The sequence below is a fragment of the Lissotriton helveticus genome, chromosome 3_1, assembly GCF_964261635.1.
Source record: "Lissotriton helveticus chromosome 3_1, aLisHel1.1, whole genome shotgun sequence".
Lineage (NCBI taxonomy): Eukaryota > Metazoa > Chordata > Amphibia > Caudata > Salamandridae > Lissotriton > Lissotriton helveticus.
Genome location: NC_136061.1, coordinates 940,192,139 through 940,218,577, shown reverse-complemented (window position 1 = coordinate 940,218,577; position 26,439 = coordinate 940,192,139). Strand labels below are relative to the sequence as shown.

Genomic DNA, 26,439 nt, shown 5'->3' with positions numbered 1-26,439 from the left:
ATGTTGTTGTTAATTTGTGATCTATATAGATAGTTAGATAGGTATATTGAGGGCGATAGCTAACAACACATGCAGCATCACTTTTCAGCAGCCTAGCAACACTTACCAACACAGCCGCATCAATTATTAAACAATAGTATCATTGTGGTGTTGTTGTTTTTTTCATGTGGTGATGCTGAGTGGTGTTGTGATGGTGCTGAGTACTGTTGTATTTTGGAGTGTTGGTGTGGTGCTGTGTAGTGTTAATGTGGTGTTTGCGAGTGATGATGTGGTGCTTGAGAGTGATGTTGTGGTGTTGTTGCGTGTTGTTGTGGTGTTGCTGAGCGATGTTGTAGTGTTGCAGTGTGATAATGTTAATGTGCTGAGTGTTGTTGTGTTGTTGCATTGTGTTAATGTGGTGTTGCTGAGTGATAATGTTGTGTTCATTCGTGGTGTTGGGGTGGTGGTTAGTAGTGCTGTTGTGTTGTTGAGTTGTGCTCTTTTGATGCTGTTTGATGCAGTTTTTGTGTACGGTGTTCCTGTGGTTGTGCACTTAGCACCACCAAAACACTTAGTGCAACAGCAGCATCAGTCAGAGCAACACCAGCATGACTATGCAACACATGCAGGATGACTCCCCACCACCCTATCAACACTTAGCAACACACCAGCATCACTCATTCCTACCATATTTTCACTCTTCATCACCTCTGCATCACTTAACAGTATAACATGAACATTTTGCACGACAACAGCATCACTGTCCACCACTGTAGCATAATTGAGCATGCTTAGTGATGCTTGTGTATGTTATTTTTTTGTGTATGTTTGTTGCTATTGGATGTATCTTACGCTTGTGGATGTTTTAATTGTGTGGATGCATGATGCTAGTGTGTCTGTTGTTGTGTGTGCCCTGTGTAAGCTTGCAGGGATGGACTTCTTTTGTGTTTGCATGGCGTTAAAGCAAGCATTAGCAGTTGTTGTGTTTGGCTGGCAGAAGCATAGTATGATGTTTGTAGTGTGTGAAAGATCCTGAGTGCGTGAAAGATCCATAGTGCGTGAAAGATCCAGAGTGCGAGAGATCCAGAGTGCGTGAAAGATCTAGAGTGCGTGAAAGATGCAGAGTGCGTGAAAGATGCAGAGTGCGTGAAAGATGCAGAGTGCGTGAAAGATGCAGAGTGCGTGAAAGAAACAGAGTGCGTGAAAGACACAGAGTGCGTGAAAGAAACAGAGTGCGTGAAAGACACAGAGTGCGTGAAAGACACAGAGTGCGTGAAAGACACAGAGTGCGTGAAAGACAGAGTGCGTGAAAGATCCAGAGTGCGTGAAAGATGCCGAGTGCGTGAAAGATGCCGAGTGCGTGAAAGATGCCGAGTGCGTGAAAGATGCGGAGTGCGTGAAAGATGTCGAGTGCGTGAAAGATGCCGAGTGCGTGAAAGATGCAGAGTGCGTGAAAGATGCAGAGTGCGTGAAAGATTCAGAGTGCGTGAAAGATTCAGAGTGCGTGAAAGATTCAGAGTGCGTGAAAGATGCAGAGTGCGTGAAAGATGCAGAGTGCGTGAAAGATGCGGAGTGCGTGAAAGATGCAGAGTGCGTGAAAGATGCAGAGTGCGTGAAAGATGCAGAGTGCGTGAAAGATACAGAGTGCGTGACAGATACAGAGTGCGTGAAAGATACAGAGTGTGTGAAAGATACAGAGTGTGTGATAGATACAGAGTGGGTGATAGATACCGAGTGGGTGCTAGATACAGAGTGGGTGCTAGATACAGACTGGGTGCTAGATACAGAGTGGGTGCTAGATACAGAGTGCGTGATAGATACAGAGTGCGTGATAGATACAGAGTGCGTGATAGATACAGAGTGCGTGATAGATACAGAGTGCGTGATAGCTACAGAGTGCGTGAAAGGTACAGAGTGCGTGAAATGTACAGAGTGCGTGAAAGGTACTGATTGCCTGCAAGATATTGAGTTCCTGAAAGATACAGAGTGCCTGAAAGATACAGAGTGCCTGTAAGATACAGAGTGCCTGTAAGATACAGAGTGCCTGTAAGATACAGAGTGCCTGAAAGATACAGAGTGCCTGAAAGATACAGAGTGCCTGAAAGATACAGAGTGCCTGAAAGATACAGAGTGCCTGAAAGATACAGAGTGTCTGAAAGATACAGAGTGCCTAAAAGATACCGACTGCTGGAAAGATACAGAGTTATGGAAAAATACAGAGTGCGTGAAAGCTACAGAGTGCGTGAAAGCTACAGAGTGCGTGAAAGATACAGAGTGCATGAAAGATACAGAGTGCGTGAAAGATACAGATTGCGTGAAAGATACAGAGTGCCTGAAAGATACAGAGTGCCTGAAAGATACAGAGTGCCTGAAAGATACAGAGTGCCTGAAAGATACAGAGTGGGTGATAGATACAGAGTGGGTGATAGATACCGAGTGGGTGATAGATACCGAGTGGGTGATAGATACCGAGTGGGTGATAGATACCGAGTGGGTGATAGATACCGAGTGGGTGCTAGATACAGAGTGGGTGCTAGATACAGAGTGGGTGCTAGATACAGAGTGGGTGATAGATACAGACTGTGTGAAAGATGCAGAGTGTGTGATAGATACAGAGTGTGTGATAGAGACAGAGTGTGTGATAGAGACCGAGTGGGTGGTAGATACCGAGTGGGTGATAGATACTGAGTGGGTGCTAGATACAGAGTGGGTGCTAGATACAGAGTGGGTGCTAGATACAGAGTGGGTGATAGATACAGAGTGGGTGATAGATACAGAGTGGGTGATAGATACAGAGTGGGTGAAAGATGCAGAGTGTGTGATAGATGCAGAGTGTGTGATAGATACAGAGCGTGTGATAGAGACAGAGTGGGTGATAGATACCGAGTGGGTGATAGATACCGAGTGGGTGATAGATACAGAGTGGGTGATAGATACAGACTGTGTGAAAGATGCAGAGTGTGTGATAGATACAGAGTGTGTGATAGAGACAGAGTGTGTGATAGAGACAGAGTGTGTGATAGAGACAGAGTGTGTGATAGATACTGAGTGGGTGCTAGATACCGAGTGGGTGCTAGATACAGAGTGGGTGATAGATGCAGACTGTGTGAAAGATGCAGAGTGCGCGAAAGAAACAGAGTGCGTGAAAGAAACAGAGTGCGTGAAAGACACAGAGTGCGTGAAAGACACAGAGTGCGTGAAAGACACAGAGTGCGTGAAAGATCCAGAGTGCGTGAAAGATGCCGAGTGCGTGAAAGATGTTGAGTGCGTGAAAGATGCATAGTGCGTGAAAGATGCATAGTGCGTGAAAGATTCAGAGTGCGAGAAAGATTCAGAGTGCGAGAAAGATTCAGAGTGCGAGAAAGATGCATAGTGCGCGAAAGATGCAGAGTGCGCGAAAGCTGCAGAGTGCGCGAAAGCTGCAGAGTGCGCGAAAGCTGCAGAGTGCGCGAAAGCTGCAGAGTGCGCGAAAGCTGCAGAGTGCGTGAAAGCTGCAGAGTGCGTGAAAGCTGCAGAGTGCGTGAAAGCTGCAGAGTGCGTGAAAGAGGCAGAGTGCGTGAAAGAGGCAGAGTGCGTGAAACTTACAGAGTGCCTGAAAGATACGTCCCTTGAGGTGTGGCGAAGTGGTATGATATTAGATTGTGTGTGAATGTACCCAAAGTGTGTGTTGAGTGTGCTTGTGTAAAATGAGTTTGAGAAGGAGGTACGCCTGGTGTATAGGGATGTCTGTTACTATGCATATGAATCAGAGATTGTGTGGCCGTTTTTTGTTCCAAGTGTAATCTGAAGCTGTGGGCACTGTCGAGCATGTTGCTAGTGTAAAGTAAGCAGAAGGTGTGCTTGCAACCAATAAGTCGTGCGTGTAATTTACTATGTGTTGTTTGTTGTGTGTGCGTAAAAATGTAACCCAAGGAGACGTAAGAGAGGGTGTGTGTGAAAGTCCCCTTGAGCCTGGAATGAGTGTATTAAATGTTCGTTGTGTTGTGGCGAAGTGGTCAGAACGGAGTGTGTGTTGTAAGAAACGATCCGTTGCGAAACGAGCAACAGTTTAGCCGAGTCTGGATGTGTACTGATCAGCAGCAAAGTCTTGTCTGTGAGTTGTGTTTTCCTGTGTGTATGTGTGTGTGTGTGTGTGTTCTGACGTAGCAGTAATGGAGGGTGTGGAGCATTGTGAAAAATTTACCGTGAAATAGCATGCTAAATGTTTTTTGATATGCTTGTAAATGTTGTACGCTGTATGTGATTTAGCCTAAAGTGGTGGATGTGTATGTAAAAGGCATTTAGTGTTTTCCTTGTTTGTGTGTAAGTAATGTTGCGTTTGTGACTTGTGAGCGAAATGTTCTTTGATGTGTGACGAAGTGGTATTAGATGATATTTGTTTCGAAGCTACACCTAGTATGTATGGCTGTGCTTTCGAAGGAATGTAAAGTGTGTGTGCTTTGTGTGTCCGCGAAATGAATTGGAAAGTGTGTTGCACGTGCTGGATAGGGATGGCTGTTAGTATTTTGCCTAATGTTAGAGTGTGCCTGTGATTAGTGTAGTAAGTGGAAGGTGAAGCTGTGTTCACTTTTGAGCCAGCTAATCCTGTTTCCTGTGTTCTTAGATGTGTGTGCGTGAAAAGGTAATACTAGTAGCCGTACGAGAGGGTGTGTGTGTGTGTCAGCTTGTACCTTGGATTAGTTACTGTGTTGCAGTGAAGCTGGGAATGAATGCGTTCTGCGTGTAATTTGCAAAGTGTAGCCTGTTTGTGTGCAAGTAATTTTGCAACTCGGAGTTGTGACTGAAACTTTGGTGCTGGTGTGGCGAAGTGGTATGATCTTAGATTGCGTTGGAGTCGCACGTGCTGTATAGGGGTGGCTGTTAGTGTTTTGCCTAATGTTACAGTGTGTGTGTGATTAGTGTAAGCTGAAGCTGGGTTCACTCTAGAGTCAGCTAATCCAGTTAACTGTGTTGCAGTGAAGCTGTGAATGAAAGCGTTCAGAGTGTTCAGTTGTGCTTGGAATGAATACGGCGTGCGTGTAATATAGTATGTGTTCTTGAATGTGTGTGCGTGAAAAGTTAATACTAAGAGACGTACGAGAGGGTGTGTGTGTGTGTTAGCTTGTAACTTGGAGTAGTTACTGTGTTGCAGTGAAGCAGAGAATGAATGCGTTCTGCGTGTAATATTGAAAGTGTACCCTGTTTGTGTGCAAGTAATTTTGCTACTAGAAGTTGTGACCGAAATGTTCCTGGCGGTGTGTCGAAGTGCTATGATATGATATTGCGTTTCAATGTACCCTAAGTGTGTGTTGAGTGTGTTTCTGTAAAACGAATTTGAGAATGAGGTACGCATGGTGTAACGGGGATGTCGGTTACTATGCATATGAATGTGAGATAGTGTGGCCGATTTGTGTTTAAGTGCAAGCTGAAGCTGTGTGCACTGTCGATCAGGTTGATAGTGTAAAGTAACCTGAAGTCGTGCTTGCAATCAATATGTCGTGCGTGTAATTTAGTAAGTGTTGTTAGTTGTGTGTGCGTAAAAGGGTCACACAAGGAGACGTACGAGAGGGTGTGTGTCAAAGTCATCTTGTGCCTTGAATTAGTGGAAGAAATGTTCGGTGTGGTGAGGCGAAGTGTTATGAACGAATGAGAAACTGTGTAGCAGAGTCAGAATGTGTAGTGATCATCAGTGAATCCTGTATGTGAGTTGTGTCTTCCTGTGTGTGTGTGTGTTATGACGTACCAGCAATTGAGGGTGTGGAGCATTTAGAAATTGCTCGTGAAATATCATGCTACATGTTTTGTGATATGCTTCTAACTGGTGTAAGCTGTGTGTGCCTTAGCATAAACTGTTGGATGAGTAAGTAGACGTTGTGTATCCAGAGAAAAATGTGTTTTATACCCCTGAAAGCACACATGTTGATGAATTATAAGTAGAACAGTTGGATGTACTTACATGATATATGTTTGTGCGCCGTTTCTTTTCCCCCTTTCAATGTAATGTTGAATGTGTACGATTAACCTACAAGATATAACGATAAATAAAATCCATTATGTATCGGTATCTTCAAACAAAGCTATAACCTGCTTGACCAATTACGTAGCCCTTTCCAAAGTATTAGGAGAGAACATTTAGTTTTCCAAAAGAACATGTTGCACACTAATTTGACACAGGTGCAAGGTTGATATAGTTAACATTCTAATAAACTGAAATTCATGTATCAATGCTGTACCTTTGGGGTATTGAAATAAAAGAGACATGCACTTACTTTGTAAGATTGAATGGCGGAGTGTTTCCGGGGCTGTTGCTCGTTAGCAGCAAGTAGAGCGTCGTTCTGTAAGTCCGAGTTCTGTTGTCGCAGGCAAAAACAGAGTATGACTTAAAGTGATCCGTCCCCCTGCTTAAATAGGGGGAAACGTTGAAAGAAAAGTTTTTTTTTTTGTTTAAGAAAGGATCAAAGGTTTTTGTCTTTCCCTTGCCCCAAGGAAATGTCCCCCAAGATAATGTGTGTGACTTGGAAGTGTGAATGTTTGAATGTGTATGCAGATGGAGTTTCGACATTGGCGCGACAGTAGACTTCCCTGGGCAACTCCCTTAATCGCACCTAAGACTTCGCTCTCAACTGACAAATCAAACGGCATTCTTTTTTTTTTCCTTAGTGTAATTGTACTTGAAATGTGTGTGCCAAGTTACCCTTAAAAATGGCATCTTTAAAGCTTTCAAAGTATCCAAAGGTGCCCTTTTTACTTACAACTCTTTTAATATTGGGCCTCAAACTTGTGACGTTCTCTTTCTTAGGAAAATACAGAACATTGCGGCGGATGCGGACCTTAATGTGTGTGTGGCTACTTTGAATTCATGGAATGGTTGTTGTTGCTGTGTGTGTATGTGTTGGAAGCATTCATTAACCGTTGTTTGTATGAGCGTTGTTGAAGCATGTAGTAACAGCTGCAGTTGTGTGTGTCGTGTGTTAAAATGTGCCGAAACTGCATGTGTTATGTTTGTTTGTTGTAAGATTGATGTAATGCTGTGTGTTGTTGTTAAATAATTACAACAAGGGGTGGTGAGGGACAGAGTCTCTGAATTAAGCAGAATACTCTCACCCAGTCAAGAGATCAGGGCTAGATCCAACACCGTTTTTTAGCTCACTGCACCATCCCAGTTTCAGAACCTGGCTGTATGCAAATTAGTCTGTTCCTGTCCCAGTGCATGATGGGAACAGGGCAAACCAAACTACAAAAGCCAATTCTTACACTGGGAAGGAAACAAACTTCCGGGGACCGGTTTCTGGCATTACAGCCGTCTTCGGCCCGGCTTGCTTGAATCCTGATGGTGCAATGAGCAAGGGACTCATGTCTGAGTATACCCTTCCACGCTTAGGGTGGACAAAAATAATTACAACAAGGGGTGGTGAGGGACAGAGTCTCTGAATTAAGCAGAATACTCTCACCCAGTCAAGAGATCAGGGCTAGATCCAACACCGTTTTTTAGCTCACTGCACCATCCCAGTTTCAGAACCTGGCTGTATGCAAATTAGTCTGTTCCTGTCCCAGTGCATGATGGGAACAGGGCAAACCAAACTACAAAAGCCAATTCTTACACTGGGAAGGAAACAAGCTTCCGGGGACCGGTTTCTGGCATTACAGCCGTCTTCGGCCCGGCTTGCTTGAATCCTGATGGTGCAATGAGCAAGGGACTCATGTCTGAGTATACCCTTCCACGCTTAGGGTGGACAAAAATAATTACAACAAGGGGTGGTGAGGGACAGAGTCTCTGAATTAAGCAGAATACTCTCACCCAGTCAAGAGATCAGGGCTAGATCCAACACCGTTTTTTAGCTCACTGCACCATCCCAGTTTCAGAACCTGGCTGTATGCAAATTAGTCTGTTCCTGTCCCAGTGCATGATGGGAACAGGGCAAACCAAACTACAAAAGCCAATTCTTACACTGGGAAGGAAACAAGCTTCCGGGGACCGGTTTCTGGCATTACAGCCGTCTTCGGCCCGGCTTGCTTGAATCCTGATGGTGCAATGAGCAAGGGACTCATGTCTGAGTATACCCTTCCACGCTTAGGGTGGACAAAAATAATTACAACAAGGGGTGGTGAGGGACAGAGTCTCTGAATTAAGCAGAATACTCTCACCCAGTCAAGAGATCAGGGCTAGATCCAACACCGTTTTTTAGCTCACTGCACCATCCCAGTTTCAGAACCTGGCTGTATGCAAATTAGTCTGTTCCTGTCCCAGTGCATGATGGGAACAGGGCAAACCAAACTACAAAAGCCAATTCTTACACTGGGAAGGAAACAAGCTTCCGGGGACCGGTTTCTGGCATTACAGCCGTCTTCGGCCCGGCTTGCTTGAATCCTGATGGTGCAATGAGCAAGGGACTCATGTCTGAGTATACCCTTCCACGCTTAGGGTGGACAAAAATAATTACAACAAGGGGTGGTGAGGGACAGAGTCTCTGAATTAAGCAGAATACTCTCACCCAGTCAAGAGATCAGGGCTAGATCCAACACCGTTTTTTAGCTCACTGCACCATCCCAGTTTCAGAACCTGGCTGTATGCAAATTAGTCTGTTCCTGTCCCAGTGCATGATGGGAACAGGGCAAACCAAACTACAAAAGCCAATTCTTACACTGGGAAGGAAACAAGCTTCCGGGGACCGGTTTCTGGCATTACAGCCGTCTTCGGCCCGGCTTGCTTGAATCCTGATGGTGCAATGAGCAAGGGACTCATGTCTGAGTATACCCTTCCACGCTTAGGGTGGACAAAAATAATTACAACAAGGGGTGGTGAGGGACAGAGTCTCTGAATTAAGCAGAATACTCTCACCCAGTCAAGAGATCAGGGCTAGATCCAACACCGTTTTTTAGCTCACTGCACCATCCCAGTTTCAGAACCTGGCTGTATGCAAATTAGTCTGTTCCTGTCCCAGTGCATGATGGGAACAGGGCAAACCAAACTACAAAAGCCAATTCTTACACTGGGAAGGAAACAAGCTTCCGGGGACCGGTTTCTGGCATTACAGCCGTCTTCGGCCCGGCTTGCTTGAATCCTGATGGTGCAATGAGCAAGGGACTCATGTCTGAGTATACCCTTCCACGCTTAGGGTGGACAAAAATAATTACAACAAGGGGTGGTGAGGGACAGAGTCTCTGAATTAAGCAGAATACTCTCACCCAGTCAAGAGATCAGGGCTAGATCCAACACCGTTTTTTAGCTCACTGCACCATCCCAGTTTCAGAACCTGGCTGTATGCAAATTAGTCTGTTCCTGTCCCAGTGCATGATGGGAACAGGGCAAACCAAACTACAAAAGCCAATTCTTACACTGGGAAGGAAACAAGCTTCCGGGGACCGGTTTCTGGCATTACAGCCGTCTTCGGCCCGGCTTGCTTGAATCCTGATGGTGCAATGAGCAAGGGACTCATGTCTGAGTATACCCTTCCACGCTTAGGGTGGACAAAAATAATTACAACAAGGGGTGGTGAGGGACAGAGTCTCTGAATTAAGCAGAATACTCTCACCCAGTCAAGAGATCAGGGCTAGATCCAACACCGTTTTTTAGCTCACTGCACCATCCCAGTTTCAGAACCTGGCTGTATGCAAATTAGTCTGTTCCTGTCCCAGTGCATGATGGGAACAGGGCAAACCAAACTACAAAAGCCAATTCTTACACTGGGAAGGAAACAAGCTTCCGGGGACCGGTTTCTGGCATTACAGCCGTCTTCGGCCCGGCTTGCTTGAATCCTGATGGTGCAATGAGCAAGGGACTCATGTCTGAGTATACCCTTCCACGCTTAGGGTGGACAAAAATAATTACAACAAGGGGTGGTGAGGGACAGAGTCTCTGAATTAAGCAGAATACTCTCACCCAGTCAAGAGATCAGGGCTAGATCCAACACCGTTTTTTAGCTCACTGCACCATCCCAGTTTCAGAACCTGGCTGTATGCAAATTAGTCTGTTCCTGTCCCAGTGCATGATGGGAACAGGGCAAACCAAACTACAAAAGCCAATTCTTACACTGGGAAGGAAACAAGCTTCCGGGGACCGGTTTCTGGCATTACAGCCGTCTTCGGCCCGGCTTGCTTGAATCCTGATGGTGCAATGAGCAAGGGACTCATGTCTGAGTATACCCTTCCACGCTTAGGGTGGACAAAAATAATTACAACAAGGGGTGGTGAGGGACAGAGTCTCTGAATTAAGCAGAATACTCTCACCCAGTCAAGAGATCAGGGCTAGATCCAACCCTTTTTTTAGCTCACTGCACCATCCCAGTTTCAGAACCTGGCTGTATGCAAATTAGTCTGTTCCTGTCCCAGTGCATGATGGGAACAGGGCAAACCAAACTACAAAAGCCAATTCTTACACTGGGAAGGAAACAAGCTTCCGGGGACCGGTTTCTGGCATTACAGCCGTCTTCGGCCCGGCTTGCTTGAATCCTGATGGTGCAATGAGCAAGGGACTCATGTCTGAGTATACCCTTCCACGCTTAGGGTGGACAAAAATAATTACAACAAGGGGTGGTGAGGGACAGAGTCTCTGGATTAAGCAGAATACTCTCACCCAGTCAAGAGATCAGGGCTAGATCCAACACCGTTTTTTAGCTCACTGCACCATCCCAGTTTCAGAACCTGGCTGTATGCAAATTAGTCTGTTCCTGTCCCAGTGCATGATGGGAACAGGGCAAACCAAACTACAAAAGCCAATTCTTACACTGGGAAGGAAACAAGCTTCCGGGGACCGGTTTCTGGCATTACAGCCGTCTTCGGCCCGGCTTGCTTGAATCCTGATGGTGCAATGAGCAAGGGACTCATGTCTGAGTATACCCTTCCACGCTTAGGGTGGACAAAAATAATTACAACAAGGGGTGGTGAGGGACAGAGTCTCTGAATTAAGCAGAATACTCTCACCCAGTCAAGAGATCAGGGCTAGATCCAACACCGTTTTTTAGCTCACTGCACCATCCCAGTTTCAGAACCTGGCTGTATGCAAATTAGTCTGTTCCTGTCCCAGTGCATGATGGGAACAGGGCAAACCAAACTACAAAAGCCAATTCTTACACTGGGAAGGAAACAAGCTTCCGGGGACCGGTTTCTGGCATTACAGCCGTCTTCGGCCCGGCTTGCTTGAATCCTGATGGTGCAATGAGCAAGGGACTCATGTCTGAGTATACCCTTCCACGCTTAGGGTGGACAAAAATAATTACAACAAGGGGTGGTGAGGGACAGAGTCTCTGAATTAAGCAGAATACTCTCACCCAGTCAAGAGATCAGGGCTAGATCCAACACCGTTTTTTAGCTCACTGCACCATCCCAGTTTCAGAACCTGGCTGTATGCAAATTAGTCTGTTCCTGTCCCAGTGCATGATGGGAACAGGGCAAACCAAACTACAAAAGCCAATTCTTACACTGGGAAGGAAACAAGCTTCCGGGGACCGGTTTCTGGCATTACAGCCGTCTTCGGCCCGGCTTGCTTGAATCCTGATGGTGCAATGAGCAAGGGACTCATGTCTGAGTATACCCTTCCACGCTTAGGGTGGACAAAAATAATTACAACAAGGGGTGGTGAGGGACAGAGTCTCTGAATTAAGCAGAATACTCTCACCCAGTCAAGAGATCAGGGCTAGATCCAACACCGTTTTTTAGCTCACTGCACCATCCCAGTTTCAGAACCTGGCTGTATGCAAATTAGTCTGTTCCTGTCCCAGTGCATGATGGGAACAGGGCAAACCAAACTACAAAAGCCAATTCTTACACTGGGAAGGAAACAAGCTTCCGGGGACCCCTGTTGTAAAAAAAAAAAAAGTGTGTTGTTGTTAAGCATGTGTATACGTAATGCTGCTGTGTGTGTACGTGTTCGTGGCATTAAAATTTGTTTGTGTGTGTTTTTGACCAGAGCTGTTGTGTGTGCCTAATGGGTAATGTGCACAAACAGCAGGCTCTATGTTTGTTTCGTTCGTAAAAAGCAATCTCCATTATGCCCCAAAATACAGACTTTAAAATTGCGCATGGATTTATTGTTTCCAAGCATTCAAAATGTTATAATAACGTTATTCCAATGATGGCAACATAGGCAATCTTTATTATGTGCAAGCCTAGAGATACAATCCCCAAAATTTCCATAGCACGCTGTAGAGGGAGGGGGGGAAATAGAGGCTGTATGATTAGGATTGTAACTAATGTATCCAATATATGATGTTGAATGAGAGAGATGCTGGTTGATTTGGGTGTAAATAGTTTAATTTTCACAAAGGTGTGGCGAAATAGTATGAGCTGCTGTATGCAGCTGAATGTGATCAAGGCTGTATTGCAGTGGCTGTTTGTGCACAAGTATTTTGTACTAAAACTTATACTTCCCTACAGTGACTTAAAGTTGTTCCCTTATGATGCAAGCATGGAATGTAGAGTGTGAATGCACCCAATATATGATGTTGAATGTGAGAGAAATTGGAAGATTTGTGTATAAATACCTAAATCTAGTTCGAGGTGTGTCTAAATGGTATGAGCTAATGTATGTATGTGTTGAGAATGTATGCTGTTGAATGATAGAGATGCTGGATGTTTTTTGTATAAATACCGAAACCTAGCCACAGGTGTTGCGAAATGGTATGAGCTGATGTATGCTGCTGAATGGGACAGAGGGTGGATGAATAGGATTTAAACTAATGTATCCAATATATGATGTTGAATGATAGAGATGCTGGATAATTTGTGTGTAAATTCCTAAATCTAGACACAGGTGTTGTGAAATGGTATGAGCTGATGTATGCTGCTGAATGGGACAGAGGGTGGATGAATAGGATTTAAACTAATGTATCCAATATCTGATGTTGAATGAGAGAGCTGCTGGTTGATTTGTGTGTAAATAGGGAAATTTATACAAAGGTGTGGCGAAATGGTATGAGCTGATGTATGCTGCTGAATGGGTCAGAGGCTGGATGAATAGGATTTAAAATTTTGTATCCAATTTATGATGTCAAATGAGAGAAATGCTGGTTGATGTGTGTGTAAATATCCTAATTTATACAAAGGTGTGGCGAAATGGTATGATCAGATGTATGCTGCTCAATGGGAGAGAGGCTGGCTGATGAGGAAATAAAAGAGTTAGCACGTCTTCTTTTATTTCTTTAGGCTGTATGTTTGAGGCTAGAGTCTGAAAGTATCTAATGTATGCTGATGAATGGGAGAGCAGGTGTGGCGAAATGGTATGAGCTGATGTATGCTGCTGAATGGGACAGAGGCTGGATAATTCGGATGTAAAATAATGTACCCAATATATGATGTTGAATGAGAGAGATGCTGGTTGTTTTGTGTGTATATAGGTACATTTATCATAAGGTGTGGCGAAATGGTATGAGCATAAGTATGCTGCTCAATGGGAGAGAGGCTGGCTGATGATTAATTGGAGAGAGGCTGGCTGATGATTAATTAAAGGAGTTAGCACGTCTTCTTTTTTTTCTTTAGGCTGTATATTTGAGGCTAGAGTCTGAATGTATCGAATGTATGCTGATGAATGGGAGAGAGGATGGTTGATTTATTTCGAAAGACGTAAAGGTTGACAAAGTTGTGGCAAAATGGTATGAGCTGATGTATGGAGCTGAATGGGAGTGAGTGTGTCTTTAATTGTATTTGTAGATAAGTATGTTTAATGAAAGCCAGCACCCCTCCTATGACTGTAAGTAGTTAATTTTTTATTGCTTGCGGTGTTTCAAAGTTTTATAATGTAAGCATAGAGGCTAGAGTCTGTAAGTATCAAATGTATGTTGGTCAATGGGATTGAGGCTGTATGTACCCTAAGAGAACGTAAGTCGTAACTTGTAAGCTTTAAGTCTGTGTGCAAAATGTGAACTATAGGAGTTTTGTTAAAAAAAAGTCACGTTTCCAGTGGGTTTTTTTTCTTTCAGTGGGATGTGTTTTTTTTTTGTTGTTGTTGGGGTTCTAGGGCTAACAACCGGCTCGCATCCTGCTGTTCAAATTAGCATATCCCAAAAGCAACTTCACAACTGATTAGAATCTTGACGACTGCGCTTAAAGCACTCTAGCATCCTGTAGTTTTGTTTACGAAAGCCTTGGAGTCTGGGGCCTGTGTGTTTATGTAAATGGAATTGAAGAGTGGTCCGAGCGGTACAGACGTATTGGTGGGTGTTGTGGGGGTTGGGTGGAGTGTTTAGTGAAGTGGATGGGAGAGAGGCTCTGTGTTTGTTTCGTTCGTAAAAAGCAATCTCCCTTATGACCCAAAAGACATACTGGAAATTTTCGCATGTATTTATTGTCCCCAAGCATTGTAAATGTTATAGTAACGTTATTCCAATGATGGCAACATCGGAAATTCTTATTAGGTGCAAGCCTAGAGATACAATCCCCCAAATTTCCATAGCACGCTGTAGAGGGAGGGGGGGAAATAGTAGGCCTGCTGAATGGTGGTGAGTCTGTGTCTTTTATTAAGTTTGTACACAAGTATGTTTAAAGTAAAGTTAGCCATCCCTCCTGTGCCTCGAAGTTGCTCTCAGTTTTGTGTTTGTGGTGTGGCGAAGTGGTATGAGCTGATGTATGCTGCTGAATGGGACAGAGGGTGGATGCTTCTGATTTAAAATAATGTGCACGTATTTTTTCTTTGTTTTGAGCCGATGTATGTGAATGTATCGAATATATGATGTTGAATGAGAGAGATGCTGGTTGATTTGTGTGTGAATAGGGAAATTTATACAAAGGTGTTGCGAAATGGTATGAGCTGATGTATGCTGCTCAATGGGAGAGAGGCTGGCTGAAGAGGAATTAAAGGAGTTTGCACGTCTTCTTTCATTTCTTTGGTCTGTATATTTGAGTATAGAAAGAAAGGGGAGAGGGGCCAGGAGGGGAGAGACGTACCTGCGGCGATTTCCGAAAGGAGTTTGAATGTCTTCTTTTAATTCTTGAATGTGAGCACGGCTGTATTGCAGTGCCTGTTTGTGCCCAAGTATTTTGTACTGAAAGTTATACACCCCTACAGTGACTCGAAGTTGTGATGCGAGCCTAGAGTATGAATGTATACAATGTATGCTGAGAGGTGGCCAGGAGGGGAGAGACGGCCCGGCGGGGATTTCAGTTTGAACTCGTTTGTTTTTGTGGACTGTATGAGCGTGCTAGAAAGAAAAGGGAGAGGGGGCCAGGAGGGGAGAGACGGACCGGCGGCGATTTTAGAAAGGAGTTTGCACGTCTTCTTTTAATTCTTTAGGCTGCGATTTTTGTGGACTGTATGAGCGTGCTAGAAAGAAAGGGGAGAGGGGGCCAGGAGGGGAGAGACGGACCGGCGGCGATTTCAGAAAGGAGTTTGCACGTCTTCTTTTAATTCTTTAGGCTGCGATTTTTGTGGACTGTATGAGCGTGCTAGAAAGAAAGGGGAGAGGGGGCCAGGAGGGGAGAGACGGACCGGCGGCGATTTCAGTTTCAAGTCGTTTGTTTATTGTGGACTGTATGAGCGTGCTAGAGAAAGGGGAGAGGGGGCCAGGAGGGGAGAGACGGACCGGCGCCCGTCAAAGCGAAAGCCGTGGCAGTGAATAAATTAGGGGAGGAGAAAAGCCTGAGGCACAGCGCATGCTGGGGATAGCCGTGGGAGGGAGCCTTGACGCTTTCATGTGCACGCGCTTTTAATGTCAATGCGCTTGCGCATTGAGGTTAAATTTCACGGGCACTGCAAGGAATCGCCATGGAATCGCCATGAAATCGCGCAAGTTGGTTAAAGTCTGTTTAAGCCCCCATAGTCTCGCAAGCTCAATGCGCATGCGCATTGACAGGCGAGACCTAAAGAACGAGGATAACACGAGTGGAACAGAAGGCAAAAGGGGCACAAAAACGAGGGGAAAACGAGTGCCACAGAGGGCAGACGGGCACAAAAAATGAATGGCACAGAGGCAAAATACAGAAATATAGGGGCAGCTAAGAACAGAAGGCAGAACGGGCAGAGAGACACGGGGGCAGCGAGGGGAACAGAAGGGAAACCCGGGCAGAGACACGGGGCAGCGAGGGGTACAGAAGAAAAGACCGGGCAGAGAGAGAGCACGGGGACAGCGAGGGCAACAGAGGGAAGAAAAAGTGGCACGGACCACGTACAAGCAGCGAGGGAAGACAGACAACAGCAGTCACAGACACAACAATAAAAATACAGGCAATACAATAAAAGCAATAAAACGTTGAAAGGCACATGTGTATAGGTTACCGTTACTTGGCAGGCAGGTAAAAATAGATGCAGCCAGGATCGGCAGTAGGATTTTCGTGCTGCTGTCTGATTGTCACTTTCCACAAGTCCTTGGGTACCACTAAATAATACACTGCTGTATGCATACATGTCCATGCCAATAGACCCAATTCAGAAGGTCTCCCTCTTGAAATTGCCTCTGCTTCAAAAGGCGTTTTTAAAAGAAATTTAAAATGTACAAATTGCTTGGGCTACCCGTCTTCCAGTAGTGATTCAGTGGGGGTCCTCAGGAGTCAAATGTTTGGGAACTACTGATATAGAAGACAGTGAATAAATATTGCAACGTTTGCGTAAAATTTACCTTTTGTCCTGAATATTGACACTTTGTCCTAAATTTATTACTGTCTTGTGTAGAATTTACATCACGTCACTTGGTCACACTAGGTTTGAGTGATGCTGTTTGGTTGGGGAGTTCTTTGGGTGACCTTGGGGTGGTTTAAGAGTGGTTGGGATAAAGGTTATACTGATTGTATTAGTGCAGTGGGCATAAAGTTACTTTATTTATAATAAAGATTTAGCAGGCGGACTTGTCATAATAATGAAAGCTTTTTATAGTGTGGCTTGACAGCGCAGCTGTTGCTAGACAATTAAGTGAGCATCATCAGGAGCAGGTTTTTGGCTCCACCCATATTTGGGAACGGAAATCCATGTTTTGATTAGGCAGAAGTTGTGTGCTTCCACATAAAAAGTGCTTGTGCGACAATCAACTGTGATCATTTGGTCTCCAGCTGCTTGGGCTGGACCTTTCAGGGGCACACACACTAACTGGTAAGGCTATCAAAGAGTCTTAGATACCTAGATAATTTATGTTGGTTTTCTCTGGCAGCAGCACAGACCGGAGGGCAGTCCTTAACCTACATGAATTTTTAAGTCCGACTTGAAAGTGCAACCGTCACAGGCTGACCTTTCAAACTACAGCAATATTATTCTGCGGTTCTTTCCTTCCACAGAAAAACAGTTCTGTTCCCATGCTATGTACTTATAGTGATTTACATTACCATACAACCATTTATTACCATTGCCAATGGTAATTTTCTATTAACTTCTGCCAGGTCTGTGTTTCTGTCGCGCGGTACCGCCCGAGGGTAATGACGGATAAGGACCATAAGCTTCAGATCCTATTAAATGTTCTAATTTACTGGCGTCGCATACACCAAAGAGCAATCCAACTCATAACGTATGTACAAGACACAATATGAAGCTCATCACGTTCAGTTACAAAAGGGCAGGCTTAAAGGCACCCAATGTTCTTTCCAATGAGGCATGACGGGCTTTGCGCTCACTCGCCGTGTATCTGCTATGAAAACTTTCAGCAGCTAAAACGGCATGCTTGTGTATTTACTATAAGACCAGATTGAGCCGGAACCGGAAATCAACAATGAAGAGGACGGTCATTTACCTCAGGCGCCCTTTTCAAAGGTTGGTGGGAGGAGGTGCTTAAACCCATCACTACCTATCTCCTCCTTACATCTCTCCACATCCAGCCCCTACCGGGAGTTTCCGCACCCTGTCTGCCCTCCCTTCTGCCCGAGTTCTTATTCTTTCACCACGCCCACTATGCCGCACTTTTAGCTTAGCTAGGGTGACCAGATTTTTAAAACCCAAAAAAACGGGACATTCAGCAAAAACAGAAGAAGGACTACAATGTTACATCAATCGAGCGCACGAATGACAGCGCTCATTAGCATAGAATTACAGAAGAGGCACTAAGAAAATAAATAACATGCACTTTTTAAAGCCAGGATCATGCCTGTACATTAGATTGCTTTCTTGTAACATCTGCTAACTATCCCGGCTTTAGAAAACAGAAAAACTCACCTGCCATTCTTTTGAGTCGACCCTTTCTAAAAACCGGAACATAAACCAAACTTCCCGAAAATAGCCGGGACAGCTCGTGAAATACTGGGGCTGTCCCGGCAAATCCGGGACGCCTGGTCACCCTACTTAGAGGACATTCTGAGCTCCGCTTATTCGTTTCATTTTTTTAATTTTTTTTTTATTATTGGCATCTCTGGCTTTCCTGTGCAACAGAGACATTAACTGTATCTTCTCTATGGAAACTGAAATACTTGAGTCTTAGGGTTCATACACAGGAAGAGGTGCGGGAGGACCGAGGGAGGAGTCAGAAGAAGGCGGGCCTTCCGGGCGTGCGTCCTCGGCCGCGCCTCCTCATCACGCTTATAACCCTTTTACCGCGTGATTTTTCGTTCTTTTTCTGTCCGCTCTTCTTTCTGTGGTCCCGGATTGTTTGATATAGCGCGAGCCATGGCAGCTACTGAGCTGGGTAAGGAGCAATCGAATATTGCAGCGTGCATAGGCAAGGGGAGGATATCCATAGTTTGTTCTGGCTGCGCTTAACTTGTAACCCCAGGGGGTGTGGTTTGAGGCATCCAGCCCACCCCCGAGCAACAAGAGTTTCTGGAACTGCCCTGCACAAATGTCGAAGTAGGGTTATCCTAAAAAAACAGCCACAAAAAGGAGAAAGTGGTGCTCGTTGACTTGCAATAAAGCTAGCACGAGTGCAGTCGAGAAGTGCGCCAGGTGTGTAAGGGGTCCTGGCAATAACGGTGCCAGAGTAGAGGGGTTTCACAAATCGTCCTTTGAAGATGGAAACCCACTCGGAGGAAGCGAGGTTAGTCAAGGAAGAACCTTCAGGAGAAAGATGGATGGTTTTGGAAGAGGTCACACAGTCCAGAAAAACGAGAAGGGTGGGAGGGGTAGTGGGTAGGTGCATATAACTTCATAAAGGAGTATGTCTTTTCAAAGTAACTGGAGGGAATGCGCCAAATTCAAGGAAATCTACAGCAAAGGTTTAATTAGAAGTGCCGGAGGAGGAGGGTGGATGTTTTAGGGGGTGTCGTGGGCAAGGGGGTCTAGACAGTCATGGGCACCTTTTCTTCAGAGCTTACTGTCATGGTGAGCCCACGCTACACTGATGAATTTTCCTTTTGCTAATGATTGTTTTTATTGTGTGTCTGGTTGGTTCAGTTGAAGTGAAGCAATACAGCTTCCAGAATGCAGTAGATTGTTAAAGGACCACCCAGGGCTGGAAAATGATGTTACCAATGCCAAGGAGTCCTCTGCTAACCTTGCAGTGTATCAAGGCGACCCTGGCTAAAAAGATCTTATGATGAGCTTCTTGAGAACCGGGGAAGCCCTCGAAGAAAATAACTAATCTAGGAGGAAAGGGACAGGGTTTACGGGGTACTTTCACAAGACCCAGAACAAGGCAGCAAGAACTTGAGCAGGATTCCCCCCTTCTTGACTTCAGTCCGTCTTGCTCTGCTACGAAAATGGTCCAGGAAGAACCCCGAGAGAAAAGCACCCCAAAAGGCGGGGGTACTTTTTGTTTAATACCATAAGGAAAATGTTATATGGAGGCCAACCGGGATAAAGGGGTGGAGACGCTAGTTTAGGTGTCAGTAGTAGAAGGGTAATGATTCTTTCGGCGTGGGTGTGGTGTAGAGAAAACCAAATGAACTAGGTCTATGGAGTCCAACCTGAGAGAACTTCGACCACTTGGGAGGAGAAAGGCGAGATGGGGTAGCTTTGTGTAGTAGTCACTCGTTGTCTTTGTAAGAGCATAAGCCTTGCTAAGTGGACAGCAATGTATAGGGCCTGGGGTGTGTTTTCCCCAAGAGGGTTTGGCGAGTGAAGTCTTGGGGGTTTCCCATTTGGAATGAGTTCGTCATGGTGAAGCCTAGAAAAAAATGCAGTATGGTAACTCCTCCACCTGCTGCAGAAAAGTGGGAGGAAACCCCAAATGAAACATGATGGTGATCAAGAGGGATTCCTAAGTCAGAACTTTGGTGGTGGGGAGGAACTTGCCGATCAGCGTCAAAGTGTCTGGGTGGTTCATGAGGAAACTTGTTTGAAAAGGAAGAGGTGTTATTGTGCACTGTTGCAATGTTTAACAGTACGGTATCTTGATATTCACTGCATCTAAAATGCAGTGCATGATATAATTGTAAGTCAGAACAGTGGCACTTGTAGTCATTTCCTGCTTGTGCTTACCCCCACGCTAGGCAATATCATATTTTCCCAGGTTTCTACTACCTTTCACTGGCTCTCAAAGCTCAATTTGCACCCCTGATTGACAGTTTGCTAGGACTTACTACTATCGGCATTGAATCGAGTGATGTCAGATGGTGAAAAGCTAAAATCTTCATCTCGTGCACTAACCTTGTTTCCACCAGCTGGTCTTAGTCCTCTGGTCGAACCCTTTCAATGCTAGTCACCTAAAGGGGAAAAAAGCACATTAACGGTCCTGCATTCTCTCGTCTCATATTAGAGCCAATGTGTGCTCACCTTGCCAAATCCTTTCCTCCAACCTGCTTAACCACTGGAGTATTTACTGACTGTCTTACTCCTGTAGACCGAGAAATAAAACTAATGTTTCGGGCTTTTAGACTGGGGGTTAACTGTGTAAATCGGGAATGTGCACTCGGCCCCTTTTATCGAAGGGGAAGGCCCAAGTGCTGTATTAAAGAAAATAAGCTGCAAGTTTTGTAAGTGGAACAAATTTACCGGTGAACGTGAACTGAAAATTTGTAAAAATAGATTTTCTTGGTGTTTAGGCTATGAATGTTTATAGCTTAGAATGTTATCTTATTTGATTATTACAATGTTATCTTTGGCTTTCTGGTTCGAAAGGCAAGTTCCTGAAAGTGCTGAAACGAATTTGTTAATTTTGACCAGTAGACCACTATTTGAGAGACTTAATACTGACAGATGTTCCTTGAGACACCTAAAGGAACCATACGTTGCTCATTATGTTTGAAAGAGCAATGCAGCCTTGTAATTTCAGACTTGCAACTAAAATTGTTCTGCGTGCTCCGACATCATATGACATGGGCATGCAGAGGACAGTGAGTGCTTTGTTTCTTGGAAAGCAAGTCGTATGAAGAATGCTTATCTGCAAGGCCACGCTTGTTTGGGCTGCATGTCATTTTTGTGCTTTTTTAGGCCTTCTACAGTATTGTGCTTCATGTTTTTTAAGGGCTACGTTTCGTTTTCCTACATACTTATACAGGTAGACTTGTTGCTTTGTTTGACACGTGGATACTCAGTTTATGCCTTTATTTAGGGGAAAATTCCACTGATTATTGGCAGTGTGGGTTTTTACTGTGCTGTTTTCTTGTATTGATGGATGTTTTTCCCCATTTGAATGAATTGTAACATTGATAACGGTGAGCTTTTAATACACTGTCATTATATCATTGTATCATAAATCCACTTACTGGTAACTGGGAACTTCATTTGTTGGTCAGACAAGCTTTCAGTTTTGGGCTTGTTGCATGTCACCATCTGCAAACTGTTCCATAAGTATTTGATGCTTGAAAGGAAGTCACATTTTCTTATTCTGCGCCAACACCTCCATTGCAGAGCATCATATCATGCTGCTGCACACGATTGTTTAGTCCGTTTTTTTAAGCAACTCCATGTTCCTTGCTGCGGAGAAACATTCCTTTGTCATAGGCATTGTTTTTTTCCTCTTCATACTGATTGCCGATTTATGAAGCAGCCAGTGTAATATGTATGAACTCGCCATGGTTTAGAATTGCTATAATGCAAAATTTGCTGAAGCAGTGCACGATGCGCATACGCTGTTTTGCTAGGCTGGTCCTATTTCTAGTTCATCTTGGGGCTAATCACCCTGTCTTCAACCTGTGTCTTGTGCATCTTCATATCTCCTGTATCGGTCATATTTCTCATCCAGCCGGTCATGGTGGCCTTGTCTGTGCCTTCAAGCAAAAGCCCCATGTATTCCTCCCAGGTCTTTAATGGTGCTCTTTTGCCCTATTGTTGCATGTTTTCTATCTGGATTGTTCGACAGTTCTTCAGGTGAGACAGCGTAATAAACTGGCCAGTTTTAGGGCTAAGGCTGCTTTATTGGGACAGGTATGCAGCTCAAAACTTGTTGCACATTATAAAACATGTTAACTTGACCAACCTTACTAATGCAATGTTCAACTAATACCCTCCCTGCCCTTAAACCTTCCCCCTCAACATGAACAAATCGCCCAACCATCTAATTTTTCTCACCACCGCCCCCCCTTAGTTTCCTTCTCCCATCCATTCACACGAGCACCAACTATCACACCCCTGAATGCCTTCTGCCAAGGTCTGCCCTGCCATGCCCTATCCCTTGCGGCCGTTTCATGCTCCCTTTGCTTTTCTGCCACCTGTCCCAAGCGACGAAAAAGTCCCCTGCTACTCCCGCAAATCAATAAAAGCCTGTGCTGTAAGATCAAATATTAATAAAGATTGTAAGGGAGGGGGCTAAATATGAGGGCTTAACATTGACCTGTCAACCGTACCACAGCATATGCGGCTGGTTACCGAACTGGATTCATACAGCCTAACTGCCAACTATGGACCCCTAACAAATCTGAGGCCAGATATGGCCTGGACCATGCCACTCGCCCCAAACAACCCTGGTGGGAACATCCTAAAGAACGCCACCCAGGGAGCCCACACCGGGCGAGCTGGCACAATATATAGGCCAGCTTTAGAGCAAAAGGCTGCTTTATGGAGACGGGTGTCACTAATACAATGTTCAACTAATCCCACCCCACCACCTTATTATTCCCCCCCCAACATGAAATAATCACTCCCAATAGCCATCTAAACATTTCTGACCATTCCCTCTACCATTTTAATTCACATGAGCTCCAACCATCTCTCCCGTGAACATCCCTGCCAAAGTCTGCCTTGCCCCAACACATGTGCCCTATTTCGGGATCCCTATGCTTTATTTATTTATTTATTTATTTATTTATTTATTTATTTTTGCCACTGGGAAACCCTGAATCAGTGAAACTGACGTTTTTTTTGAGCCAATTGATCTGATGTCCAACAAATATAGTTCATTTCCCATGAAAGGGAAATGCACCCCATCTTGTCTGTAGAACATAACATCTTCTTTCTTAATGTCTCCATGTTCATTCATCCATGTTCTCCTCTGCTGACAAACGATGCATCTCTCCGTTGACTTTGCATCTTGCACTCTGAACCACATTATATTTCAATGCTCCTCGCCAAACCCTTATTGCGACCAACTCGGTCCAAAAGATAAATGTACCTGACCACATCCTTCCAATCATGTCCAAACCATTCTTCCTCTTTCAACAAACCCAGACCAGGCATAGTACCAGACCTACCTACCACCCCGATTAGTCAACAAAATATACAGGCGCGGTCTACTCATTAAATTGGACATCCATGGTAACAGTGACCCACTCTACCCCACCATTCAATATGAACTTCTGAACGTAGAGAACACCACACGTGGGCCTGCTGCACAACCTCAAATTAGGAAGGTAACATGTAAACCAGAAGAAACTCCTCATAACAGCTCAAATATGTACAATATAAGATTTACTATAGATCAACCCCGTTTCATAACTTCAAAAGAATATCCCAAGTTGGCGGCTTTGTAGGCCGCACCAGTTCTGAAAGTGTACCAAAATCAAAAGGCTTTCCCCTCATTAGCTTGAACACTTTCTTCATAACTGCTAACCACTTCCTCCCGTCCTCATGAGAGAATGCAAACTGACCTGTCTCCTCCAACCTCTTAACTCATGGCATGCCTTTACTGAACCACACCTGCTACATAACTCGTGCAATGTAGCAGCCGCACCTTTACCTACTTGATCTGTCTTGGATTTTCGTAAATTGATTTAAATTCTGTTCTTGCCCTGCTGGACCTCCTCGACTTTCAAGCCTTCACCTGAGGACCCGCCCAAAATCTTAGAAACACAGCCCCACCAGTTTCAGCATCCTCACTCTCCCACTTCCAACAAACCTTGTGGTACCTCTTTCTGCTCTGGGCGCTAAACCACAGAATCTCTGCCACTGGAATGAGACTATGCATCTGTGATATTTTGTACACCTGGCACGTCTAGCTCTAAAGACTGTTGGGCATTAAGCACCAAAGCATGAAACACTGCAGTAATTTCCGCAGTTCATCTTTTGTGCTTTGCTTGTTCATCAAGGCTACCCCTGTGCTGTGCAACTTTTGTTAGCCAGATATGCACCCCACATTGCAAGCACTACCAGGAGCAGCAAGGGTTCCAAAAAGGCAATGCTTCTACCTATTTTCTTCCATCCAATTGGCCATTGCTCCAAGTAACACCTACCTTCCCAGAAAATTCTGAATCCTGCTGCATCTGAAAAGTTCTTAATCTGGCAATGAACATTCTCTTCCAGACACTAATGATTTATTCAAGGGCTTGGTGAATGTCCAAGCTGGCAGAGAAGTCTTGCCAAAGCAATCCAACAGGATTTGCTTTCAGTGGCACTCGCTACAGTTGAGCGGCATGTGCGGGACAATGCTCCTCGAGGATACCGCCGTCTCAACAGACGGGCATGTACGTGTAAATGTCTGCGACCTGGAAGTTTTTAACAACTCTAGTGATTTGTCTGATTCACTTCAAGATATGTTCTTGACCAGATATAAGGGTCAATTATAACTCATTTCATGGTCCTGAAGATGGTGTAACAAACATGCATGCAACCAAGACCGAAATGTCAAAGCTCATCTATTTCCCCAGTGATTTATTTTGTCAGGAATAGTTTTTCTGTTTCTTCAGATTAGTTTTCTGTTTTGATAGAAGTCTGGAATAGATGCTTACACTAATGACTAGTAGGTTGTAACTTTTGTATGATCTGCCTCTGTCATTATGTTTTGTTATGACTTTCTGTACCCCTTTGTCCACATTTAATGAGCAAAAATTGAGAAATTCTCACCCGTGTTTGAAATTGTTCATTGTATACTAATCCTGATGTAAATGAGTGAATTATTGCTTAGATTTTTCGTGTTAGCCACTAATTGGGGATTAACAATTGAGCAATTTGTATAAATAGTGCAATAGTGTTATAAATGAAATCCCTGGTAGGTGCAGTTACCTATCAATACTTGGATTTCCCCACGCCTCCAAGGGTAGATTTGGTTTCCCACTGTTTTCACTACCTTGCCTGTAGGCGCTTGATTAGTAACAGCACTGTAGATGTGATTCTTTTGACAGCGTACTACTTATTTGGTGGGAAAGGACCCCATACCATCTCTTCGTGATGCTTTCGTTGAGCTGTTCCGTCTGATTTGATATGTTGAGTAATATGTTGATTTTCTTCCAGCTTTATTTAGTGTCTCTGATAAGACTGGTCTTGTGGAGTTTGCCAGGCGTCTTAGTGCAGTTGGTCTGTCGTTGGTAGCCTCTGGAGGGACTGCCAAAGCTCTCCGGGATGCTGGCCTTTCCGTCAGGTACGTTTATTGCCTGGTGCAAAAGGACTATGTATTTCTTTATATGCATAGTACAGAGTGAATAGAATTAGTTTTTTTTTTGTTTGTTTTTTTAACAGTATCTTAAAGCCTATTGACTGCAAAGCAGTTATAACTGCGGCAGTTCCTGGTTTCAAAGTAATCTGGTCAGTGCTTACTCCTAGTGTCATGCTACAATCACACATTTGAAAGACCTAATTCACTGAAGCGGTTGGCAAGACAACTGACAATAGTGGCTTACATTTGATCATGGCTGATCTAATACGTTTTTATATTTAAGTTTAAATGTATTTATTATCTTGTTTCAATACAACTTCACATTGCAAAGTAATTGTTTCTAATGCTGGGGCAAGCTTTGGACTCCAAAGTCTGTACTCCCTCCATAAGGGTGGGGAAAAGATTCGAAGCCTTAAGGTATTCTACAATGTCTGTTTACCTGGATACTCCTCAGACAGTGAAAATTGATCCACAATTGTTTGGAGAAGCCAATGCAAACCCAACTGTGCAGAAGGAGGAAAGTCCCTGGGCAGGGTGAGGATGTGAAATTATCCTTCATAAATGGGATCTACAAACTGAATAGCCCCGCTTTTTCAAATGGCAAATCCGGACATTCTCCTACAAAACAATTCAATTACTTGTGCTAGAGATGGTCTTTTATGCGGTGTTTAATTTAGGTTAATTTACCTAGTGCTCTTAGACACAGAGTAGCATGCTAATTTTCTGTTTTTTAGAAGTTTAAATACAAAATAATTAGTTACTTTACTTTAGTGTATCTCGCAGTTTTATTTCAGCAGTCTAGTGCTGCTTGTCATTTAATGTATTAAATGTGAGCGAATTACTGCAGATTCAGTGCTGCAAATTTGTACAGCCCTCAGTCTGTGCTGTAACATGTCATAGAACATACTTGTGAACGTTGAATTTGGGTTTATGTAAGGTTTGAGGACCTTTATCATAG

At 44.3% G+C, this 26,439-nt stretch overlaps 1 protein-coding gene and 1 long non-coding RNA gene across 2 annotated transcripts in view; one reads left to right on the top strand and one right to left on the bottom strand.

Moving 5' to 3' along the window:
- The window catches only part of LOC144823113 (uncharacterized), a 161,188-nt gene extending 143,617 nt beyond the window's left edge, over window positions 1-17,571 (bottom strand). Inside the window, exon 1 of the long non-coding RNA XR_013608737.1 lies at window positions 17,443-17,571. This is a non-coding gene — a long non-coding RNA (uncharacterized LOC144823113). The remainder of the gene's footprint in view (window positions 1-17,442) is intronic.
- A 756-nt stretch (window positions 17,572-18,327) lies between these two features.
- Window positions 18,328-26,439, top strand: part of ATIC (5-aminoimidazole-4-carboxamide ribonucleotide formyltransferase/IMP cyclohydrolase) — a 110,794-nt gene continuing 102,682 nt past the window's right edge. The window contains exons 1-2 of the mRNA XM_078681300.1: window positions 18,328-18,485; window positions 25,340-25,466. Of these exons, the coding sequence (XP_078537426.1) occupies window positions 18,467-18,485; window positions 25,340-25,466 (146 nt within the window). The 5' untranslated portion in view covers window positions 18,328-18,466. The remainder of the gene's footprint in view (window positions 18,486-25,339; window positions 25,467-26,439) is intronic.